Source organism: Stomoxys calcitrans, chromosome 4 (genome assembly GCF_963082655.1).
Source record: "Stomoxys calcitrans chromosome 4, idStoCalc2.1, whole genome shotgun sequence".
Classification (NCBI taxonomy): domain Eukaryota; kingdom Metazoa; phylum Arthropoda; class Insecta; order Diptera; family Muscidae; genus Stomoxys; species Stomoxys calcitrans.
In genome coordinates, this window is record NC_081555.1 from 156963843 (window position 1) to 156986869 (window position 23027).

At 39.7% G+C, this 23027-nt stretch overlaps 3 protein-coding genes across 3 annotated transcripts in view; 2 read left to right on the forward strand and 1 right to left on the reverse strand.

Annotated features, from left to right (window-relative positions):
* The window catches only part of LOC106081713 (translation initiation factor eIF-2B subunit beta), a 51129-nt gene that overhangs the window by 19732 nt on the left and 8370 nt on the right, over positions 1-23027 (reverse strand). The gene's annotated exons all lie outside the window — the stretch shown is intronic.
* LOC106081521 (uncharacterized) lies at positions 12659-14086 on the forward strand. The gene is made up of 3 exons (XM_059367326.1): positions 12659-13008; positions 13306-13639; positions 13718-14086. Exons 1-3 carry the CDS (start codon positions 12742-12744, stop codon positions 14023-14025), a joined length of 909 nt encoding a protein of 302 aa, XP_059223309.1. The 5' UTR covers positions 12659-12741; the 3' UTR covers positions 14026-14086.
* Positions 14664-18921, forward strand: LOC131996798 (uncharacterized). Its single transcript, XM_059366750.1, has 3 exons — positions 14664-14953; positions 18026-18377; positions 18450-18921. Exons 1-3 carry the CDS (start codon positions 14690-14692, stop codon positions 18812-18814), a joined length of 981 nt encoding a protein of 326 aa, XP_059222733.1. The 5' UTR covers positions 14664-14689; the 3' UTR covers positions 18815-18921.

Below are 23027 nucleotides of genomic sequence, written 5' to 3' on the forward strand. Positions count from 1 at the left end.
AGAGATCGGTCTCTATGGCAGCTATATCCAAATCTGGACCGATCTGAACTAAATTGAAGAAGTATGTCGAGGGACTTAACTTAACTTACAGTCCCAAATTTCAGCGACATCGGACAATAAATGCGTCTTTTATGAGCTCAAAAACTTAAATCGAGAGATTGGTCTATATGGCAGCTATATCCAAATCTGGACCGATCTGGGCCAAATAGAAGTAGGATGTCAAAGGGTCTAACACAACTAACTGTCCCAAATTTCAGTAAAATCGGATAAAAATGTGGCGTTAATGGGCCTAACACCCTAAATCGGCGGATCGGTCTATATGGGGGCTATATCAAGATATAGTCCGATATAGCCCATCTTCGAACTTAACCTGCTTATGGACAAAAAAAGAATCTGTACAAAGCTTCAGCTCAATATCTTTATTTTTAAAGATTGTAGCGTGATTTCAACAGACAGACGGACGGACATGGCCAGATCATTTTAGATTTATACGCTGATCAAGAAGATATATACTTTATAGGGTCGGAAATGGATATTTCGATGTGTTGCAAACCGAATGACAAATATATATATCCCCATCCTTCGATGGTGGATATAATAACAATGGATCTTACTGGTGGGATACCAGTGTGGCGTATGATTTATTGTATGAAATTTTTAGTACTCATACGCTACTATTTACTCTTACAACAACACCGGTAATTTACTGCCAAGAAGGGAATCACTGACTCATCCATTTAAATGGCGACCACTATTTTTAAAATGGTCATTCGCATAGCGTTTAAAGCTGTGAGTGAGAGTAAGCTCAAATTTGCCAAAAAAGTTTAAATTTGTCAAAGATAATATCATATGAAACCCCTAAAAGTGTAGCATACTTTTAGGGTTTTATAAGATATTGCTGTACACTTAAATAGATATGCCCACAATAATATAGAAAAATAAGAGAAAAATATAGAAGAGACATATAGAAGAAAGAAAATCATAAATGTTTTGTCCAAAGGCAAAGCATTTTTGAGAACTCATGCACTTTTTGTATTTTAGGTTATTTTATATTTTTATTGAAATGTAATTTGAAGATTTTTTCAAAGTTATTCTTTCTATTAATTACCCAAAAGCTCGTTCCGGTCCAACGAACCGATCGCCGCGGGAACAAAGTGGTAATTGGTTATTTTAAGGCGCCAATTACTCGCCTTGCCATAGCCATCGAGCATCATAGGCATTCAGTATTTGTGCAAGAGCCGGTGCCGGCCGGCCTCTCACTGAAACTCTCCGCTTGATACCGCTGATTGTACATGTTTGCCGTTGCAGCTACTCCATGGACGTGCCCTTTAGCTTGCAGCTGAGCTTCTCGTGACACCATTAAACACCACACAGATCGGACCTTAATCTTACAGCCTGTGTGGTGCTCACAGCTATCCCATTCCTGTAATAACTACTCATGTTTTTGATTTTTTGCTAATTTTCATTTTCAATTAAATTCAAAAATGAAGCCAATAAGCCAAAAAACTCATAGCCGCAATCAATTGTATCGTCATAATTATTGCTGATTTTATATTTCATTAAACCATGGTGTTTTTTTGGATCACCACTTTTTGGTGTTTTCTTTGCCTTACCTATTCAATCCAATCCCTCTAACTTTGTTCGTTTGGCAGTTGAAACTTGATTATAAACCATGGCGTCTAAGTGACTGTCGTTTCGACATACTGGGTGTGTTGTCATGTTCTCTTAAGCGGAAATGACCGTATTTATTTTACAATGTTCGCCCTGTCCAACCGTTACATAGTATTTGGTTTTCGCCATACGTTGATAGCTTCCATAGCTTTTGAATAGTCATGGATGGTCGTTTGTTACACGACACGTAACCACATCATGCCAATGTCAAGGACCCCTGATATGTATGTATGGTATATAACAATGATGGGCACACTAATACATCTACACAATATTACACAAGCCTTAGAGCTAACGTTCTTTTCTACGTGCACTATAATGTGCATAATTTGCCCATCACTGTCATAGAACCATAAACAACCAGTGACCGGGAATGAATAGTGGACAGAGAACAAGGAAAACAATAACAATCACAACAACTTGGTAACTTACATTTGTTTTTCATCCTTGGAAATCCCAAGTCATAGTTAAGTAACACCCAAAGAGGAAATGCAAAGTCTTCCTCAACTGGACAAGTTATTATTAATAATTAAAAAATCATTAAGGAAACGGTGTCTTGTTATGTTTGGCATTGGCAATAGAATAGCCCCTAACAAAGACCAGATATAATTGTTTACTCTTAGGCTTATGCTTTTCCAATGGAATACATTCAAGTGTTTGAATAAGGAAGTAATAATTGTTTCTGAGATTTTCAGTAAAATCATAATTACCATGCCCCACAATCAAAAAAAAACCTTCCATGGATATGTCGCAATCCAGGTAATATGGGACTCAAATTAAAGGTCGTTGTGAATAGAGCATAACTCAGTCAAATTTGGATCAAAGCTTCTGGGGTTCACCCCACTCCAAAAAAAGAGCACCAAAGAGGATATGTAGGGCGATGGGGACAACATAAGAAAAGAATAAAAGGCTATCACCGGTATTCACAAAACTTAAAATAGTTTTATAGTAGGTTTATTTGACAGTTCTATAAAGGAAATCTCCCACCATCCTACCTGAATATGGTAAGGATCGGACATATTAAAATGAGAGATTTCTTTAGCGTAGCATTTTTTTTTTTCTCAAAATTAAAAAAAAAAAAATTTTAACTTGCATCATATATCATACTAGCTGACCCGGCCCGCTCCGCTGCGCCTTCTTTTACTTTATATGGAACAAAAGTTTCCTTGGAATATTTATTTTCGACAATTAAAGAGCTTTTAGTGAAATACCATGCTACGAAAATGGTTTATCGCTTGACTAACAATTTAACAATATAAGTGCCTTTGTCCGAATCCCATCTTTATTGATCTTTATTGGTCTAGGAATTTAAGTTTGGATGTAAGGTGTACACCGTTCTTAAAATATTGGGTTGCCCAAAAAGTAATTGCGAATTTTTTAAAAGAAAGTAAATGCATTTTTAATAAAACTTAGAATGAACTTTAATCAAATATATTTTTTTACACTTTTTTTCTAAAGCAAGCTAAAAATAACAGCTGATAACTGACAGAAGAAAGAATTACAGCAATTACAGAGTCACAAGCTGTGAACAAATTTGTCAACGCCGACTATATGAAAAATCCGCAATTACTTTTTGGGCAACCCAATAATACCCTATTTTCACCACGGGGTCATTATGCACCATCTGCGAAAATTTCAAGAAAATCGGTTCAGCCGTTTCTGAGTCTATAAGGAACACACAAACAAACAAACATAAATTGATTTTTTCATATAAGATTAAAAAAAAAAAGATTGCTGATATTAATCCACACCGTTCCACTATGGACATACGCCTAAGCCAGCAACCACCGTGTTTGCCTTCAAAAGACTTCTTTGCTGGAGCTTCTTCATCCATTCTGACAACATGACCTAGCCAACGCAGCCATTGTATTTTAATGCGTGTAACTATGCTATCGTCGTCATACAGCTCGTAGTTCATACGTCGCCTATATTCTCCGTTAACGCAAACTGGTCCAAATATTTTACGAACAATATTTCTCTCAAATACTCCAAGCACTGCCTCATCTACTTTCACAAATACCCATGCCTCAGAACCATAAAACAGCACGGGTAGTATCAGTGTCTTGTAAAGTGTAGAGAGGTGGCCTTGTTTCTAAATTGCTTACTTAGTCCAAAGAAGCATCTGTTTGCCAGTATTATTCTTTGCTTTATATCAAAACTGATAGATAAAGTTACTGACTATCTCAAAGTTGTGGTTCCCAACTATCTCCATTTTCTTTATCTGCTCGGTTGTGCAAGGCTTTTTGGGAGTTGGAACCATCCATTTCGTCTTATCTCTATTTACTGCCAGACCCATTTTCACTGACTCTCTTTCGAGAGTTGACCAACCTAGGGCCTTGAAATTTGGCACACGATCCCTCTAACAGCTCAGCTCTAACTACTCTATACTTCAAAGAGATATCTCAACCCGTTCTCATTTTTTATTGTTTTTTTTTTTATTTTCTCTCACTGTGCATCGTCAGGTTGAATGAAGAAAGTCCAGCTAAAAAGTCATTTAAGAATGAACGTAATAGCAATCTTAAAAAGAAAAGACCAAAATCCTATAGAAAGTCAAATTCGAAAAGGTTATCTCGAAACTAGATGCCCGAAAGGGAAAGCAGAAGTTCGAGAAGCTTGAAAATCTTCTCCGAGTTCGAGTAGCGGATCAAACGGTCTGCTCCAGCCAACTAAGAAAGAAAGTATTTTAAGGTATGATCCAATTGTAAAAATCGTAGAGTGTTGAAGGTTACAAAATAGGCTATCAAGTAAGTTTTTAAGAATTTTATATACTTTTTAATTTTCTTTATAAATATCCAATTAGAACCTTGTGCAAATTGCTTTAAATTCAATATTGATGTTCTCATTGCCTTATCTGGTATCTGAAACTTACAACCGATGCAGGGTAGCGTTTCATACGTAGCATTGTGAGAAAATTCCTTATCACTTTAAAAATCCAATTGTAATTTTCGAAAGATGGGAAGGAGGAAAGTGGACTAATAAAAACAAGTGAAAGTTTGTTAAGTTCGGCCGGGCAGAATCTTATATACCCTACACCATGCTTCGCATGATGACTTGTATGACTTTTTCATGCTATAAGCTATATCAAGTTATTGACCGATATGGACCGTACATGTCATGGCTGTTAGAAATAATACAAAAACACCACCTGCAAAATTTCAGGCAAATCGAGTAATAATTGATCCCTCCATAGACTCAGAAAGGAATAGGAAGATTGGTTTATATGGTAGCTATATCAGATTATGGACTTATTTAGACCATACTTGGCACAGATGTTGGAAGTCATACCAAAACGACATATTCAAAATTTCAACCAAATTGTATAGGAATTGCGCCCTCTAGAAGCCCAAAAAGTCTAATCGGGAGATCGATTTATATGGCGGCTATATCAGATTATGTACTGATGCAGACCATACTTGGCACAGTTGTTGGAAGTCATAACAAAACACCTCATGCAAAATTTCAGCCAAATCAGATAATAATTGCGCTCTCTAGAAGATACAAAATCGGTTTATATGGCAGCTATATCAAAACATGGACCGAATTGGCCCATTTACAATCCCAACCAGCCTATAATAATAAAAAATATTTGTGCAAAATTTCAAGCGCCTAGCTTTAGGATAGGTTAGGTTAGGTTGAAAAGAGGGTGCAGATATTATCCCCCCCATGCCACTATGGACATACACCTAAGCCAGTAATCGGCTTTTTGTGCGCTCTTAAAACTATAAAGTAACCTCTAAAAAGAAAATTTTACGTTAGGAATTCCGTGCTACTTACAAAATCCTTAAATGTTTTCAATACCACTCTCCTATGTTGGTCATGTCTGGTATTGTATCTCCACCTAAGTGCCGGTATCTGCCGGACGCGAAAGCCGGGCAATGACAAAGGAAATGCTCCAATGTCTCATCATCTTCCCCGCATGCGCTCTACACATGCTATCACTTGCCGCACCGATTTTATATAAGTGAGCTCGTAGTCCTATGTGTCCCGTTATGATACCAATAGATATACTGACCTCCTTCTTACTTCCTTTCAGTAATAGCCTTGTCTTCTCACGATGTGGATCCCCCCTTAGGTTTTCCGCCGTCCTACCAACCGTTTCGCTGTCCCATAATGTTGCATGCGCATTCGCCACTTCCTTAACTCGGACTGCGGCTACCCGATAGGCTACGGGTTAACCAAGTTTATTGATGGGAGTCCTCTGGCCTTCACCGCCAAATTGTATGCCCTTTTATTCCCCCTTACTCCGTCATGGTCCGGCACCCAAACGATGCGGATTTTGCCATCCTCAGAGAAGGCTTTAATCTCCTTACACTGCAAGACTGTTCGTAACCTTACCGTCTTGGTTGTTGTTGCCCCTATGGCAATTTTACTGTCGGCAAATATGTTCTCACTAAACGTCCTCGCGTTAGCACCACACCACCTCACGCATTCCGTGATTGCCCTGATCACCGCCTGTAGGACCGTATAATGGTCAGACAGTCTAAAACAGATCTCAGTCCCTGGGTTCTCAATGTAGACCCCAGGCCAGCTTTGTCCTCTAGCTTTGATTCATCCGTGTAACATGATCTTCCAGATGGCAATACTAGGGTTCCGTCAATCCAAGACTGTGCCGATGGCAGTAGTGCCTCACACTTGACTTCAAGGTTCATCTCAAGTATCCGATTGGAAACCTCTTCCCTTCCTTCCAGGTTTCCTATCGTCGCCTCGATTATACCGCGATGGTATGAGCTGCTCCCATCCTCAATCCATTCTCCCCTCGCCCTAAGTCTCATAGCCGTAGTGGCTGCCTCACACTTAATCTGTATGTCAATGGATCGGATATCTAGAATAGCTTCGAGTGCCCTAGTGGGCGTGGTTCACATCGTTCAGCCTATGCCAAGACAACATATTCTCTGAACCTGTTGTAAGGCCCTTATGTTGCACTTTTTCTCCATAGCAGTCCACCAAACTTCTGAGGCGTAAGTAAGTATTGGTCTAATCAAGCTCCTGTAGAGACAGAGGACTATCCTAGGATTCAGGCCCCATTTCGAGCCAATAGCACATCTACATAGTGCCCAACGTCTGTGAGCCTTCTCAGTACGCTCCTGAATGTGACACTTCCAATTCAGTTTCCTGTCCAAGATCACATCTAAGTATTTGACCTTGTCAGATATCGAAATCGTTTTATTGAGGAAACATGATGCGTTAAATTCGCTCACCTTCGTCTTCCTAGTGAACAGGCATATTTCAGTCTTCTCTGGGTTAACATTGAGACCTCTGGGTCTAGCCCAGTCATATGCCATATGCACGACCCTTTCGGCTCTTCTGCATAGCTCGTTCTGATCCTTACCTTTTAGAAGTATTATAACATCGTCTGCGAAGCAGACTTATTCAAATCCCTCCTCAGTCAGCATCCGTAATAGGTCGTCTCCCTTATGATTATGCCATGGGACACACAACTTATTCACCTCTTCCTTAGCATATGGTTTATCTAGTCTCTAAGGTCCACCCGGTACTGGTCTAAAGATTGGATCAGTGTGTCGGTCCGCACATTGTGAAAAGCCCCTCGATGACAATGCATACCACCAGGGTGTACGTTTTGGCATCGAAGTATTCTTCTATTTTATGCACAACCTCGTGCAGGGCGCCTAGCTTTACTCCTTTGCAATTTAGCGTGCTTTTGACAGACAGACAGACGGACGGACGGACATGGCTAGATCGACATAAAATGTCATGACGAGCAAGAATATATATACTCTATGGGGTCTTACATGCACATTTCGAGGTGTTACAAACGGAATGACGAAATTAGTATACCCCCAAGCAAGCCACCCTGTAAATAAGTAAATGGAATGAAGTTAAATGAATGAATAACAAATGGTAAAGAAATCCATGCTTCAATTCGCTTCACATGACAATGTTCTACACATCTACAAAATCTGGAACAATAGCCTATTTGTATTTTCCACATGTTTAATAATTGTCTGAGTGAATTTGCGACAGAAAAATCTTATCAGTTAAAAACACAACGCTGAATAATTTTTAATTTTGTAATATAAAGGGTGATTTTTTTGAGGTTAGGATTTTCATGCATTAGTATTTGACAGATCACGTGGGATTTCAGACATGGTGTCAAAGAGAAAGATGCTCAGTATGCTTTGACATTTCATCATGAATAGACTTACTAACGAGCAACGCTTGCAAATCATTGAATTTTATTACCAAAATCAGTGTTCGGTTCGAAATGTATTCATTCACCGTTCAGCGATGAGGCTCATTTCTGGTTGAATGGCTACGTAAATAAGCAAAATTGCCGCATTTGGAGTGAAGAGCAACCAGAAGCCGTTCAAGAACTGCCCATGCATCCCGAAAAATGCACTGTTTGGTGTGGTTTGTACGCTGGTGGAATCATTGGACCGTATTTTTTCAAAGATGCTGTTGGACGCAACGTTACGGTGAATGAACACATTTCGAACCGAACACTGATTTTGGTAATAAAATTCAATGATTTGCAAGCGTTGCTCGTTAGTAAGTCTATTCATGATGAAATGTCAAAGCATACTGAGCATCTTTCTCTTTGACACCATGTCTGAAATCCCACGTGATCTGTCAAATACTAATGCATGAAAATCCTAACCTCAAAAAAATCACCCTTTACATCAAGAATTGCGGAAATTAAGCACACAGAAGATAAATAATGCATGTCTTTATGGTTTATTTACTTTCTGTTTTCATACCCTCCACCATAAGCGGGGAGATATTATTCATTTGTCATAGCGTTTGCAACACCATTGTCTGAGGAACTGGAAAAACGCCGTCTAGGGGCGTAAGAACTACAATCGGGAGATGAGTATATATGGAAGTTATATAAGAGGTTACGCACCGATTCAGACCATACTTAGCAAGGGTGTTGAACGGCCGTAGTAGAAATCAAAAATTGCAAAATTTTAGTTTTAGGGTCTCAAGCGGTAAAATCGGGAGATCAGTTTATATAGCAAGGATGTTGGAAGACCATATGTAGAAATCATTGTGCAAAATTTTAGTTTTAGGGTCTCAAGAAGTAAAAACGGGAGATCAGTTTATAAGGGAGCTGTATTACAGGGATGTAGCCACGATAAAATTTTTTTTTTTTTGGGGGGGAAGGGGGGCGGGGAGGGCTTATAAGAACAAAAGAAGTAAAAAGGCATTAAGTTCCTTGGGTACATATGTAAACCACCTTTCGTCATAATCCAAACCCATTATGTATACACCCATAGCAGTTATATCGAAATATGGTCCGATTTGGACCAGATTCGGCAAGGACATTGCGTGGTCTAATAAATACAAGTCGCTATTTAATTTTGGTTCAATATTTGTCTTTTTGGCAGCTATATCCAAATATAGACCGATCTGAACCGTTCACACGTCACCATAAGTCACTGTGTCAAATATCAGCGAAATCGGATAATGAATGCGCCTTTTATGTGACCAAGACTTTAAATAGAAAGATCGGGATATGTGTGAGCTATATCCAATTCGGGGGAGGCCACCGTAGCGCAGTGGTTAGCATGTTCGCCCATGACGCTGAACGCCTAGGTTCGATTCCTGGCGAGACCATCAGAAAAAAATTTCAGCCGTGGTTTTCCCCTCCTAATGCTGGCAACATTTGTTAGATTCTATGCCATGTAAAACTTCTCTCCAAAGACGTGTCGCATTGCGGCATGCCTTTCGAACTCGGAAAAGGAAGTCTCATTGATATATGAAAAGTTTGTCCCTGTTCCTTAGTGGAATGTTCATGGGCAAAATTTGTTTGTTATATCCAAATCGAGACCAATCTGGCCCGTTTTCAAGAAAGGTATCTAGGGACCCTACATAACTCACTCTCCTAAATCAGCGAAATCTGACAAAAAAAGCATTTTATGGGCCCAAGACCTCAAATCGAGAGAACGGTCTATATGGCAGTTATATCCAAATCTAAACCGATCTGGACCAAATTGAAGAAGGATATCTTGTGGCCTAACGCAACTCACTGTCTCAAATTTCAGCAAAATTAGATAACAAATGGGCCTTAGACCTTAAATCGGCAGATGGCTCTATATGGGGCTACATTAAGATTTAGTCGGATATAGCCCTTCGTGTGCCAATGTGCATAGGCGCGAAAAATTTCTTTACGAACAGCGTCTGCGTACTAAGGTTCTTGCTTCTACACGAGAAAGTAAGAGCTTTTGATCGTTCGTGAAAAGAGTAAAGGGTAGTTTTTCATCTATTCCAACTCTTGTTAAGGACGATAACAAACGTTCACCGTGGCCCGGTTGATAAGGCTAATCTGTTGGCTGATATAATTGCAGGGAACTCTTCCCTGCCGGACAGCAATCAACCACTTCCCTCAATCGAAAATGTATATGGCGTCATGCCCCAAATATTTTTTAGAATTCGTGGAGTTAAAAGGGTTCTTGAAAGTCTAGACGTAAATAAATCCCCGGACCCGGATGGGATATCAACACTTGTCTTACGCAAGTGTTCTTCGACGCTCGCTCGTCCATTACGCAACCTTTTCAAACTTGCCTACCGTGCGGGAGTCTTCCCGGCGAGTTGGAAGGTTGCGAACGTTCAGCCCATACCCAAGAAAGGTGAGGCAAACAACGCTGCGAATTATCGACCAATTGTGATATGCTCCGCCCTCTCCAAGGTCATGGAGACATGGTTAATCACCATCTTGTGAGGTATTTAGAGTCTAATGGCCTTCTTAGCGACCCATACTGTTGGGTTCCGCAGAAATCGTTCTAAGGGCGACCTCATGTCACTTCTGTCGGAACGTTGGAGTCGCTCAATCCACCAGTTTGGTGAGAGTAAGTTTATGGATCTGGATATCTCCAAGACATTTGATAGGGTCTGGCACGGTGTACTACTATCAAAGCTTGTCGCATTTGGTGTCGGTAATGGCTTTGTTCGAATTATTTCGAGCTTTCTCAGAGATCGCACTATTCGAGTCGTTATAGATGGGTTCTCATCCAATGAGCAAAAATTGACCGCAGGTGTACCCTATTTTCATCAACGATCTGTTGGGCCAGACATCGAATCCGATCTACTCATTTGCCGATGACAGTAATCTCTGTCATTCGTACTCATTCGACCATAGACCGAGTCTTCGAGAGATTGAGGACAAGAGGCGGGTTAGGGACGATACACTCTGCCAGGATTTGCTGTCCATTTCTGAGTGGGGTCGAATGAATCGAGTAGATTTTAATGCACGGAAGATTCAGTGCTGCTTGTTGTCAAACTGACCCATTACGATAATCTTTGTCTATCAACGGTGAAGATGTTGAGCAATCAGAAGCTCTTAATGTTCTGGGCATGAAAATACAAAGTGATGTGCGTTGGGCTAAACATGTATTTGAAGTGTCGAAAGAAGCATTCAAGTGTTTAGGCTTCCTTAAACGGTGTAGGAATTACTTCACTCCGTCTGATCTTCTTAACATCTACACCACTTTCATAAGGCCGAAAATGGAGTACAACTCACATGTATGGGCTGGAACTTCAAAATCATCCCTGGAGCTACTGGACCGTGTACAGAGGAGAGCGATGGCGTTGATTGGGGACAGTGGGGTATCCAACTCTATTGCCTCCCTTGATCATCGTCGCAATGTGGGTTGTTTGGCGCTTTTCTATCGGTACTTTCATGGTGTGTGTATGGGGGCTATATCCAAATCTGAACCGATATGGCCCATTTCCATCGACCTGCATCAATAACAAGTATCTGTGTAAAATTTCAAATGGGTATCTTCATTCGTTCGACCACTATCGTGATTTCAATAGAGGATGGATAGACATGGCTAGATCGAGGCGTTCAAGAATATCCATACTTTATAGGATTTCAGATCAATATTTCGAAGTGCTTAAAGAGGTGCCCATCTCAAGGTAGGCATATAAAAACAAGTAAAAGCATGCTAAGTTCAGCCAGGCCGAATCCTCCACCATGGCTTGCATTTTTCAAGTTCTTTGCCCGATATCTCTTTATAGGTAAACAAAGGATAATGGATAAAAATTGTTATGCTATAGGAGCTATTTCAAGTTATGAACCGATTGGGGCGATACTTGGTTTGGGTGTTGGAAAGCAAAGTGCAAGTCATTGTGCAAAATATCAGCCAAATCGGATAAGGATTGCGCCCTCTATAGTATCAAGAAGTATAATCGGGAGATCGGATTATGTGGGAGCTATATTAGGTTATAAACCGGCTAAAACCTTACTTGGCACAGTTGTTGGAAGTCATAACATAAGACTTCGTGAAAATTTTCAGCCAAATCGGGTTATAATTGCGCCCTCTAGCGGCTCAAGAAGTCGAGATCCGATATCGGTTTGTACGCAGCTATATCAGATTATGGACCGATTTGGACCATACTTGGCACAGTTGTTGTAAGTCATAACAAAACACATCTAGCAAAATTTCAGCCAAGCCGGAGAAGAATTGCGCCCTCTAGTGGCTCAAGAAGTGAAGATCCAAGATCGATTTGTTTGGCAGCTATATCAAAACATGGATCGATATGACCCGTTTACAATTCCAACTGACCTACTGATAAAAAGTATATGTGCAAAATTTCATGCGCCTAGCTTAACTGCTTCGACAGAAGATCAAGAATATATTCTTATTCTTAGACGAATATTTCGAAGTGTTCCAAACGGAATGACGAAATTATTATACCCCCATCCTAAGGTAGGGCATATAAAAAAAAACAAGTGAAAACGTGTAAAGTTCGGTCGGATCGAATCTTATATTCCCTCCACCATGAAACACATTTGAAAAGTTCTTTTTAAATGACCTTTCAAATATATGGGAGCTATTTCATAACTTGAGACTGATATAGACCTTATTTGTCATGACTGTTACAAGTCATAAAAAATTACTTGAATCCATGCTGGTGAATTCCAAGACTCGCCCAGGCCCAACTTAGCACGTTTTTATTTGTTTAAGTTATCATGGAATGCACCATATATGTATACTTACAATGTTGACATTATTAATATATGTATGTCAACATTTTGCAAAAGAAAGAAATTTTTTGTTGGAAATTAAATGAAAACCAATATTCAGTGATTTCATTAAACCTCAAACCATGGCAACGAACAACGTCAGTAAAAATCTCAAAGACTTAACACCGCAAGAGTTTACAGAATTTTTCAATTCATTCGATTTGGTTTTATGCGATTGTGATGGAGTTCTATGGATGGGATGTGGATTGGCATTACCTAGGGCCGTTGAGGGAGTGCAGCTGCTAAAGGATAAAGGCAAACTAGTGAAATTTGTATCGAACAACAGCATGAGATCGGATCAACAGTATGCGGAAAAATTTGTTCAGCTGGGTATGAGGGATTACAAAGTGGTATGTGCGTAATTTAAGAAAAAAAAAATACAACAGGTAAAAACGGCTTAAACTTTAGCCAAACCATGGATCAACAGCGACTTTATTTTATAATAAAAAAAATTCGGCAAAAATGCAGTTTAAAGGGGAAATGGCAAAAAATTAAATTTTTTGCAACCCAGGAACGCGAATATGGAGGGGCTTTCCTCCTCATCAAGTGTAATGACGCCGAATATAGGCAATGTGGTACTCATATTAAAACAAAAATTGAGTAAAATACGAATTTGGTGAAAAAAAATCATAAAAAACAATACCTAGGCCAAAACAATGGCCTGGTATTTGAAAAATATCAACCCTGAAGCCATTGTTTATCCACTGTTAACCCCAGCAGCCATAGAAGCTTTGCTCAGATACGGCATCAGAGTGGTACCCAAACAAATCGACATGAATGCTTTGACTTTTAGCAACTTCACCCAGTATATGGTGGAACACGACCCACCTAGAGTAGATGCTGTTATAGCTGATGCCTGGCTGGCTACAAGTTTTGCGCATCTTGTCAAAGCCTTGCAATACCTCAAAGACCCCAAATGTCAACTAATATTAGGAGCTATGGATGCTATGCTGCCAGTGAATGCGGATCTCGCTATACCAGGTCAATTAACTTTCATACACTTGTGAAGAGCTTTCTGTTTTTTTTAACCATGTTTTTTATGTTTTCTTTTTCTAATAGGCTTTTTGGATTTTTATGAATTTCTTAAAAAATATTCTAATAAAACTCCCATAACAATGGGAAAACCATCAAAACTTTTGGAAGAATTTGTCAAACATTGTTTTGCCATAACAAATCCTCAGCGTTGCCTATTTATTGGTGATTCCCTAAAATCAGATATCAGCTTTGGAAGATCTGCTGGTTTCCAGACATTATTTGTGTGTAGCGGCGGTATTGACAACGAAGAGGCCATGCTAAATACCTTAGACGATTATAAACCGGATTACTATACCAACAGCGTTGCTGATTTCATTGATTTATTACCATGACATAATATACGCAATAAAATCTAATTGAGAGTGAAAAGGTGATAAGTCCACTTATATGAAATTTTTTGTGTTTCTATGTGTCTCGAAATGTAGCATATGCTAAGGTTCCAAGCATCCGGTATGCGGTCTCCTATCCAGATAGAGCAGACAAGTGCTGCTGGTAACCCGGCAACATGCTACGGCTGAAGAACAACTAGCATGGTTATAACGATACACTTTATGCGGTATTGAGTCAACATATCTAATTTTACTTATTGGGTTGCCCAAAAAGTAATTGCGGATTTTTTAAAAGAAAGTAAATGCATTTTTAATAAAACTTTGAATGAACTTTAATCAAATATACTTTTTTTACACTTTTTTTCTAAAGCAAGCTAAAAGTAACAGCTGATAACTGACAGAAGAAAGAATGCAATTACAGAGTCACAAGCCGTTGAAAAAATTTGTCAACGCCGACTATATGAAAAATCCGCAATTACTTTTTGGGCAACCCAAAATAGATCTACGGTTCTTTAGCTTAATTACCACACAGCTGCTTCTAATCTTGTTTACATATGTTTATTACGCTGAAATAAAAACAAAAAAAACGTGTCCCCGCAAATAGCTTTAAACTCATTTGAATGAACGAACGAATGAAGGAATTTAGAGAATTCATTTCACATTAACAATGCCATTGAAGCATATTAAAAAATTGAAGCGCTTATCACCGCAAGAACGTACCGATTTTCTTAATTCATTCGATTTGATTCTAAGCGATTGCGATGGAGTTGTTTGGATGGCCTCGGGCATTCCCATTGCAGGGGCAGGTGAAACAGTCAATCTACTAAAGGCCTATGGAAAAGAAGTGAAATTTGTAACGAACAACAGTTTGAGATCGGACGTAGAATATGTGGAAAAATTTACAAAATTGGGTGTGAAAAATGTTGAAGAGGTGAGATGTGAAACAAAAACTAAGGGAAAATTTTAAAAATATAAAAAAAGAAGTTTTATGCTTAGAGTAAAAAAGCAAATGTCGTTTAACTTAAGTGATAAAAAATTGGTGTTAAATTTAATAAAACTTTAAAGTGGTTCACTAAGCTTTCAGTATCTAGAAATATAAGTCTTTCAGTATCTAGAAATATAAGTTGAAATATAAGGGTTTATAAGGACAACAAGAAAAATCATAAAGGATTTTCATGTAAGAGTTGAATTAAAATAAGCAAGGAAAGGCAAAAGTCGGACGGTGCCATCTAGATAATACCCTACACCCAAATTATAAGTGTACATTTGGCGATTTAGTTATAAACCGATTTTGTAATAAAACAATCCCAACAAAGTTTCGGTTTAAAATATCATAATCTGAAGCGATTTAAATAAAATTCACATGAGAGTGCTTTGTTATATTTCGAAGCTAGAGAAGAAGACATTGTAAAAAATTTTGAGAAGATGGGCTAATAAATAAGCTTGCAAAGGCTCTGGTAATGAAAATCGGAACCGATTTCTATAAAACTCAAAAGTAATCCTCAATCCAGCTATGGAGAAAATGTGCAACATGAGAAGCATACAACAGGTTCAGAGAACATATTGTTTTGGCATAGGCGGAGCCATGAGGATCACGCCCACTAGGGCACTCGAGACTATTCTAGATATCCGATCCATGCAGATGAAGTGTGAGGCAGCCACTGCGGCTATGAGAGGTAAGGCGGTGGGAGAATGGATTGAGGATGGGAGCAGCTCATACCATCGCGGTATAATCGAGGCGACGATAGAAAACCTGGAAGGAAGGGAAGAGGTTTCCGATCGGATACCTGAGATGAACCTTGAAGTCGAGTGGAAGGCACTACTGCTATCGGCACAGTCTTGGATTGACGGAACCCTAGGAAACCTGGAAGGAAGGGAAGAGGTTTCCGATCAGATACCTGAGATGAACCTTGAAATCGAGTGGAAGGCACTGCTGCCATCGGCACAGTCTTGGATTGACGGAACCCTAGTATTGCCATCTGGAAGATCATGTTACACGGATGGATCAAAGCTAGAGAACAGAGTGGGCCTGGGGGTTTACATTGAGAACCCAGGGACTAAGATCTGTTTGAGTCTGCCTGACCATAATACGGTCCTGCAGGCGGACATCCGGACGATCACGGAATGCGTGAAGTGGTGTGGTGCTAACGCGAGGACGTCGAGTGCGAACACATAACAACCAGGACACTAAGGTCTCGAACAGTCTTGCAGTGTAAGAATGAGATTAAAGCCTTCTCTAAGGATGGTAAAATCCGCATCGTTTGGGTGACGGGCCATAACGGAGTAAGGGGAAATGAAGGGGCAGACGATTTGGCGGTGAAGGCCAGAGGACTGCCGTCAATAAAGTTGGTTAACCCGAAGCCTTTCGGGTAGACGCAGTCCGAGTTTAGGGAGTGGGCGACGAATGCGCATGCAACATTGTGGAACAGCGGTCGGTAGGACGGCGAAAATCCTATGGGGGGATCCAGATCGTGAGAAGACGAGGCTATTACTGAAAGGAAGCAAGAAGGAGGTCAGTATAGCTATTGGTATCATAACGGGACACATAGGACTACGAGCTCACTTTTGTAAATGCGCCAAGTGATAGCATGTGTAGGGCATGAGGATGAGACGTTGGGGCATTTCCTTTGTCATTGACGGCTTTCGCGTCCGACAAATACCGGTACTTAGGTGGAGACACAATATCAGATATGAACCAATTTAGTTGAGTGGTATTGAAAACATATAAGGATTTTGTAAGAAGAACGGAATTCCTAACTTAAAATTTTCTTTTTAAAGGTTACTTAAAATTTTCTTTTTAAAGGTTACTTAAAATTTTCTTTTTACAGGTTACTCTATAGTCTTTAGAGCGCACAACAAGCCGATTACTTGCTTAGGTGTATGTCCATAGTGGCATGGGGCGGATTTATATCTGCACCCTCTTTTCAACCTAATCTAACCTTCTAAGCAATTTTCAATGAATTTTTTTCTAAAGAAAATTTTTCAGCGTACCTTTCTCTAACGACAAAACTTCTGACAGGGACGGATCCCCTCGAAATTTGTTTAAAGACAAAATATGATTACAATTTTTCTAAAGACAATAGCGGTCGAAATCACGAAAGCGATCGAACACGTGAAGCTAGCCGCCTGAAATTTTGCACAGACACCTAATATTGATGTAGGTCGTTGGGGTTTCAAAAAGTCGGTTCAGATTTAGATATAGCTCCCATGTAAACCGATTTCCCGATTTGACTTCTTGAACCCTTACAAGCCACAATTTTTGTCCGATTTGGCTGAAATTGAACATCTAATGTTTTGTTATGACTTTCAACAACTGTGCCAAGTACGGTCTAAATCGGTCTATAACCTTATATAGCTCGCATATTAACCTATCTCCCGATTTTATCCGATTTGGCTGCAATTTTGCATGCGGTGTTCTGTTACGACTCCCAACAACTGTGCCATATACGGTCCAAAACATCAACCAGAAGCATTGCAAGAGCTACCAATGCATCCAGAAAAAGTCACAGTTTGGTGCGGTTTATGGGCTGGTGGCATCATTGGACCGTACTTCTTCAAAGATGATGCGAATCGTTACGTGAGATGATATCCAACTTTTTATTGCCCAAAATGCTAGGGCTTGACTTGATTTGACTACAAGGTCGCTTTCGATAATTGCTAACACTTGATAACGCTCGTTGTGACTGATTAATATTCAGGATTCACTGAATATAGTTAAGCCAAGCGATCACCAGACATACAATTTTTTTTTAATTTTTGGTAGTATTTGGCATTAAGGATGTCAACATGTTCTCCTTTTACATTCATTCTTTGTTTACGTTTTCTCCTACTTGATGACATTTTCAATCGGCAGATTTGACATCCTCAATTATGTTCAACTATAAAATGTATGTTTTCGCAAGTGACCTAACCTTCTATGAGTGAATCCTGATTAATATTAAATGCGTAACCACCATTTTCTACTCCTAACAATTGATCAATGTTTAATTTTCCACCCTTTCAGAATGATATCGTATACCCCACCAAGGCTATGGCCTGGTATTTGAAGAAAATCAAACCGGCTGCCACTATTTATCCTTTAATAGCATCTGCCAGTAAGAAACTTCTAAGCTCCTATGGATTCAATCTCATTCCCATTGACATAGATGTCAATGAGTTGACCTTCCAGACCTTCGCCCACTACCTAACGAAAAATGGACCCACGAAAGTGGATACAGTTATCATAGACTACAATTTAGCCACTGGGTATGCTCACATTATCAAAGCTTTGCAATATCTAAATGATCCCGAATGTAAACTTATGGTGGGGGCAACGGATTCAATGGTGCCATTAACATCATCTTTAAGTATACCAGGTAAGCTTTGGAATTTCTCCTTCTTTCTTGTTGCATATAAAATCAAAGTTTTTTTTTTTGATAATTTTGCAGGTTATCTGGATTTCTATGAAATTCTCACGAAATATACTTCCAAAGAACCCATTGTAATGGGAAAACCTTCAAAACATTTGGAAGATTTTCTAAAAGAATTCTATACTATAACGAATTCCAAACGTTGTCTATTCATTGGTGACTCTTTGAAGGCGGACATTGGTTTTGGAAAGAGTGCCGGATTCCAAACACTTTTTGTTTCTACTGGCATAAATAACGAAGAAGATGTGTTAAATGCTCCAGAAATGTGTACACCAGACTATTATGCCGATAGTTTTGCTGACTTGAAAGAGCTGGTGTTAGAACAAGGAAAGCTGGAATCAAAAGATGCATTAGGCAATGGTAATGGTATAAAAAATTTATAAGAAAAAACTTAGTAAAATCAAAAAAATATATAAAGGATATATAAGGATATTGTTGTGTAGATATTCATCAGATAAATAAATAAAATCGGTTAACAAATAAAACCATATGCGACAAAATTTTTATAGGAAATCTAATTTTGAAAAATGGGTTTTGGTTGCGTGTGTGCATTTAAGATCCATAACAGATTTAGCGCAGCAGCTAATTCACAAAAGAAATGACAAATTATTCTGGGAATCGGTATAGGAAAATCCAAAAATCAAACACACGATTCTGGAATTGATGTTGACAGAGCTCAAATTGATTCCATCAGGCTTATCTAATTTCTCTAGTCCTGCAACATCTGCCGCACGTTTAACACAACCTACCAGCCATAGCACATACATAGAGCCTACCAACATGTTCGAATTTAACTGTGTTTCACCATCTGAAGTCCTATCCTCCTGCCTAGCCGTCAAATCCAATGCTATGAGATCTGACATGTTACACGCAAAATTCTTTAAGCTTCTCCTACCATTCATTCTTCTACATGTCACACACATCTTCAATACAATAATGACAACCAGCACGTTCCCTAATAAATATATGGAAGCACGCTAAGATTATTCCTATTGTAAAACCTAATAAAGAATATAGGCCAATAGTGATATTGCCTTTCTTATCTAAAGTGTTTGAGAAAAGTATCCACAAGTAGATAACCTATCATAGTCATGTTCAACACTTATTGTTTGACCGTCAGTCCGAATTCAGAGCTAACCACAGCTGTATCACAGCACTAATGGATTTATCAGAAAATATAAGGAAAAACATCGACTCTGGAGACATTGCATTTCTAATTCTGTTGGATCACTCCAAGGCCTTTGATTGGTTAAATCATGCTATACTCTGATTATTTTTCTGTGACTTCCGATCGACTGATCCATTCATACCTGAATCTCAGAACCCAATCTGTTTACTGCAATCAAATTGTCTCCACTGCACTGTTTTTCCAAAGAGGTGTTCCTCAAGGCTCGATTCCGGGACCCTTATTTTTCTCTATATACATACGGGATCTCCAGAATCATATAACACACTCTAACTTCCATGTTTATGCTGATGACGTCCAGCTATACTTAAGTAGCCCCAAATCTGATATACAATCCGGTATTGCCTTGGTGAAAGAGGACTTGCTTAATGTTCATGTTTGGGCGAACAACAATGGTTTAAACCGAAACCCTTCAAAGACAAAATGTCTTATAATAAGCAAATCAAAACTCTCCTAAAACGGACATAATTGGTGTCGGTAATAACTTCGTTCGATTTATATCGAGCTTTCTCAGAGATCGCACTACACGAGTTGTTGTAGATGGGTTCTCATCAGATAAGTATACATTGACCTCAGATGTGCCACAAGGCTCTGTCCTTACCCCTTCCCTTTTTCTTTTTTCATTAACGATCTATTGGGTCAGACTTCAGTCTACTCATTTGCCGATGACAGTAGTCTGTGTCATTCATATTCATTCGATCATAGGCCCAGTCCTCAAGAAATTGTGGACAGGAGGCGCATTATGGATAAGACGCTCTCCCAGGATTTGTTGGCCATTTCCGAGTGGGGTAGAATGACTAACTTTAACGCACAGAAGACGCAGTGTTGTTTCTTGTCTCACAAGCGATTCACTGACCCACTTCAATCGTCGATATCTATCGACGGTATAGATATTGAGCAGTCAGATGCTTTTGATGTTCTGCGCAAAAAGATGCAATGTGATGTCCGTTGGTCAAAACACGTATTCGAAGTGTCGAAAGAAGCATTCAACTGTTTGGGCTTTCTTAAGCGGTGCAAGAAATATTTCAACTCTTCTGATCGTCTCAATATCTATACAACCTATATCGGGCTGAGGATGGAATATTACTCTCATATATTGGCAGGAGCTCCAAAATTATCTTTGGAGCTACTTGACCGGGTTCAACGTAGAGCGATGGTGTTGATTGGGGACAGTAGGGTATCCAACTCAAGGGAAGCACCCTTGAACATCGTCGAAATGTGGGTAGCGTTGTATTGCTCTATCGTTATTTTCATGGCGTGTGTTCCAGGAATATTCGTCTTCTTATCCCTGACGTTAGGACGTTCACCAGGAATACAAGACTTGCCAGGAACTCACACCCGTTTGTAATCGATTGGCCAGTCGACCGGACCATGCATTACCGAGAAAATTCATTTTTCGCCCGGACCATTCGTATGTGGAATCGACTTCCAGCTAATGTCTTTCCCACCGACATTGACGTTCAGAAATTTAAGACTAATATCAATAACCACTACTCCACTCCACTACTCTTTCCCCCCTCCAACCCTTAACTTTCCTAATTGCCAACGCAATGCACTGCATATATAGCCGACATACCCTGCGTGTTGGTTACGTGAAAAAAAAAAAATTTCCGACCATGGCAATATGGGACACAAATGAAACGTATTTGCTAGAAGAATATGATATCCAAATGTAGGACCAAGTTTCTGAGGGTCTATCCCCTCCCCAAAACACACCCAAATAGGACTTATTTACTGACCATAGCAATATGGGGCTCAAATAAAAGGTTTTTGAGTGCAGAATACGAATCTGATATCCAAAGGTGGGAAAAAGATTCTGGGAGTCTACCCCCTCCCCAAAACACACCCAAATAGGACTTATTTACTGACCATAGCAATATGGGGCTCAAATAAAAGGTATTTGAATGTAGAATATGAATATGATATCCAAATGTGGTACCAGGTTTTTGGGGGGCTGCCCCTTCCCAAAAACACCCTTCAAAGAAAACAAATTTGAGACCACAGCAATATGGGGCTCAAATGAAAGGTCTTTGAGAGTAAAGCACGAATCTGATGTCAATATTCGGGAAAATGTGTCTATGAGGCCGCCTCACCCCCATTACGCCACCCAAATAGGACGTATTTGCTAACCATTACAGTATGGGGTTTTAGCATTGGGTTTAGAGTAGACCACGAATCTGATACACATTTTCAGGCCCAAGTCACTGAGTGGCCGCCCCATCCCCCAAACCGGGCATGCTTGCCGACTATGGAAATATGGCGCTCAAATGAAAGGTATTTAGCAGTAGACCACGAATCTGATGCCAACATTCGGGGCCAACTGTCTAGGGGACGTCCCACCACCATAACAACCTCCAAATAGGACGCATTTGCTCACCATGACAATTTGGGTCTTAAAGAGATTGGAGCTCGATATTGACAGTTTTTAGCGCCCATACGCCAAAATGGAACGAATTTGAAAATCAATTTTGGGGCCAAGTATTTGGGGGACGCCTTATCCCATAAACTCTCCTTAAACAAATGGCTATATGGGTTTAAAAAAATGATATTTGAGAGTATAGCAGGATGCTGATACTTTTTCAGGACTAGGTGTCTCGTTGACCACCCCACCTCCCCAAAATATCTCTAAATCAAAAATACATATTAACCGACCATGGCAATATTGGCCTCAATTGACAGCTAATTGGGAGTAGAGCAAGAAATTGATACCCACTTTCGGGATCACGTTTTTTGGGGCCATACCACCCTTTTACTCATTGATATGTGAGAAGTTTGCTCCTGTTCCTAAGTGAAATATTCATGGGCAAAATTTGCATTTTGCCAAGAGGTGCTCGGACTACCTAGGGCCTTGAAATTTTGCACACGATAACACCTCAGTCTAAATGTTTTTCTTTTTCCGTCGCTAAGCACTGAAGATTTAGTAGTAGCCAGCCTCGAAGGCTACTAAGGCGGAGCGAAGAAAATACAAGGGCAAGCTGAGAAAGGCTCAGAACAAATCCTGGGTGGAATTCTGCAGCTCTGTGGAGAATACATCTGAGACCTATAGACTGAGGAAGATTCTATCCTTGAGACCTATTACCCCACCGTATTTAGAAGTCAGAGCATGTATGGATAATGTCTAGTGAGGAAACACTAGAACTACTCGTTGATACACATTTCTCGGGAAATTCTCCAACGGACAACGTGGCGCCAGAACTTGGTGGTATGCTATCGTCGGAGGTTATTAAAGAAATTATGTTTAAGCCGAAAATCCTTTGGGCGATAAGAAACTTCGACTCCTTTAAGTCGCCAGGCCCAGATGATGTATCGGTTGAATTACAAGCTGTGTCTGAAAGACTGGTCCCTTGGCCTAGGAAAATATACTCTGCTTGTATCAGCATGTCATATATATCTGTGGGATGGAGGGACAC

Excerpts from the sequence above, each read along its gene's own strand:
- LOC131996798 (XM_059366750.1), top strand. The coding sequence starts at position 14,690 with ATGCCATTGAAGCATATTAAAAAATTGAAGCGCTTATCACCGCAAGAA. Across the intron at positions 14,954-18,025 it reads GTGTGAAAAATGTTGAAGAG|AATGATATCGTATACCCCAC; the intron begins GTGAGATGTGAA and ends CCACCCTTTCAG. Across the intron at positions 18,378-18,449 it reads ATCATCTTTAAGTATACCAG|GTTATCTGGATTTCTATGAA; the intron begins GTAAGCTTTGGA and ends ATAATTTTGCAG.
- LOC106081521 (XM_059367326.1), top strand. The coding sequence starts at position 12,742 with ATGGCAACGAACAACGTCAGTAAAAATCTCAAAGACTTAACACCGCAA. Across the intron at positions 13,009-13,305 it reads GTATGAGGGATTACAAAGTG|GCCAAAACAATGGCCTGGTA; the intron begins GTATGTGCGTAA and ends AACAATACCTAG. Across the intron at positions 13,640-13,717 it reads TGCGGATCTCGCTATACCAG|GCTTTTTGGATTTTTATGAA; the intron begins GTCAATTAACTT and ends TTTTTCTAATAG.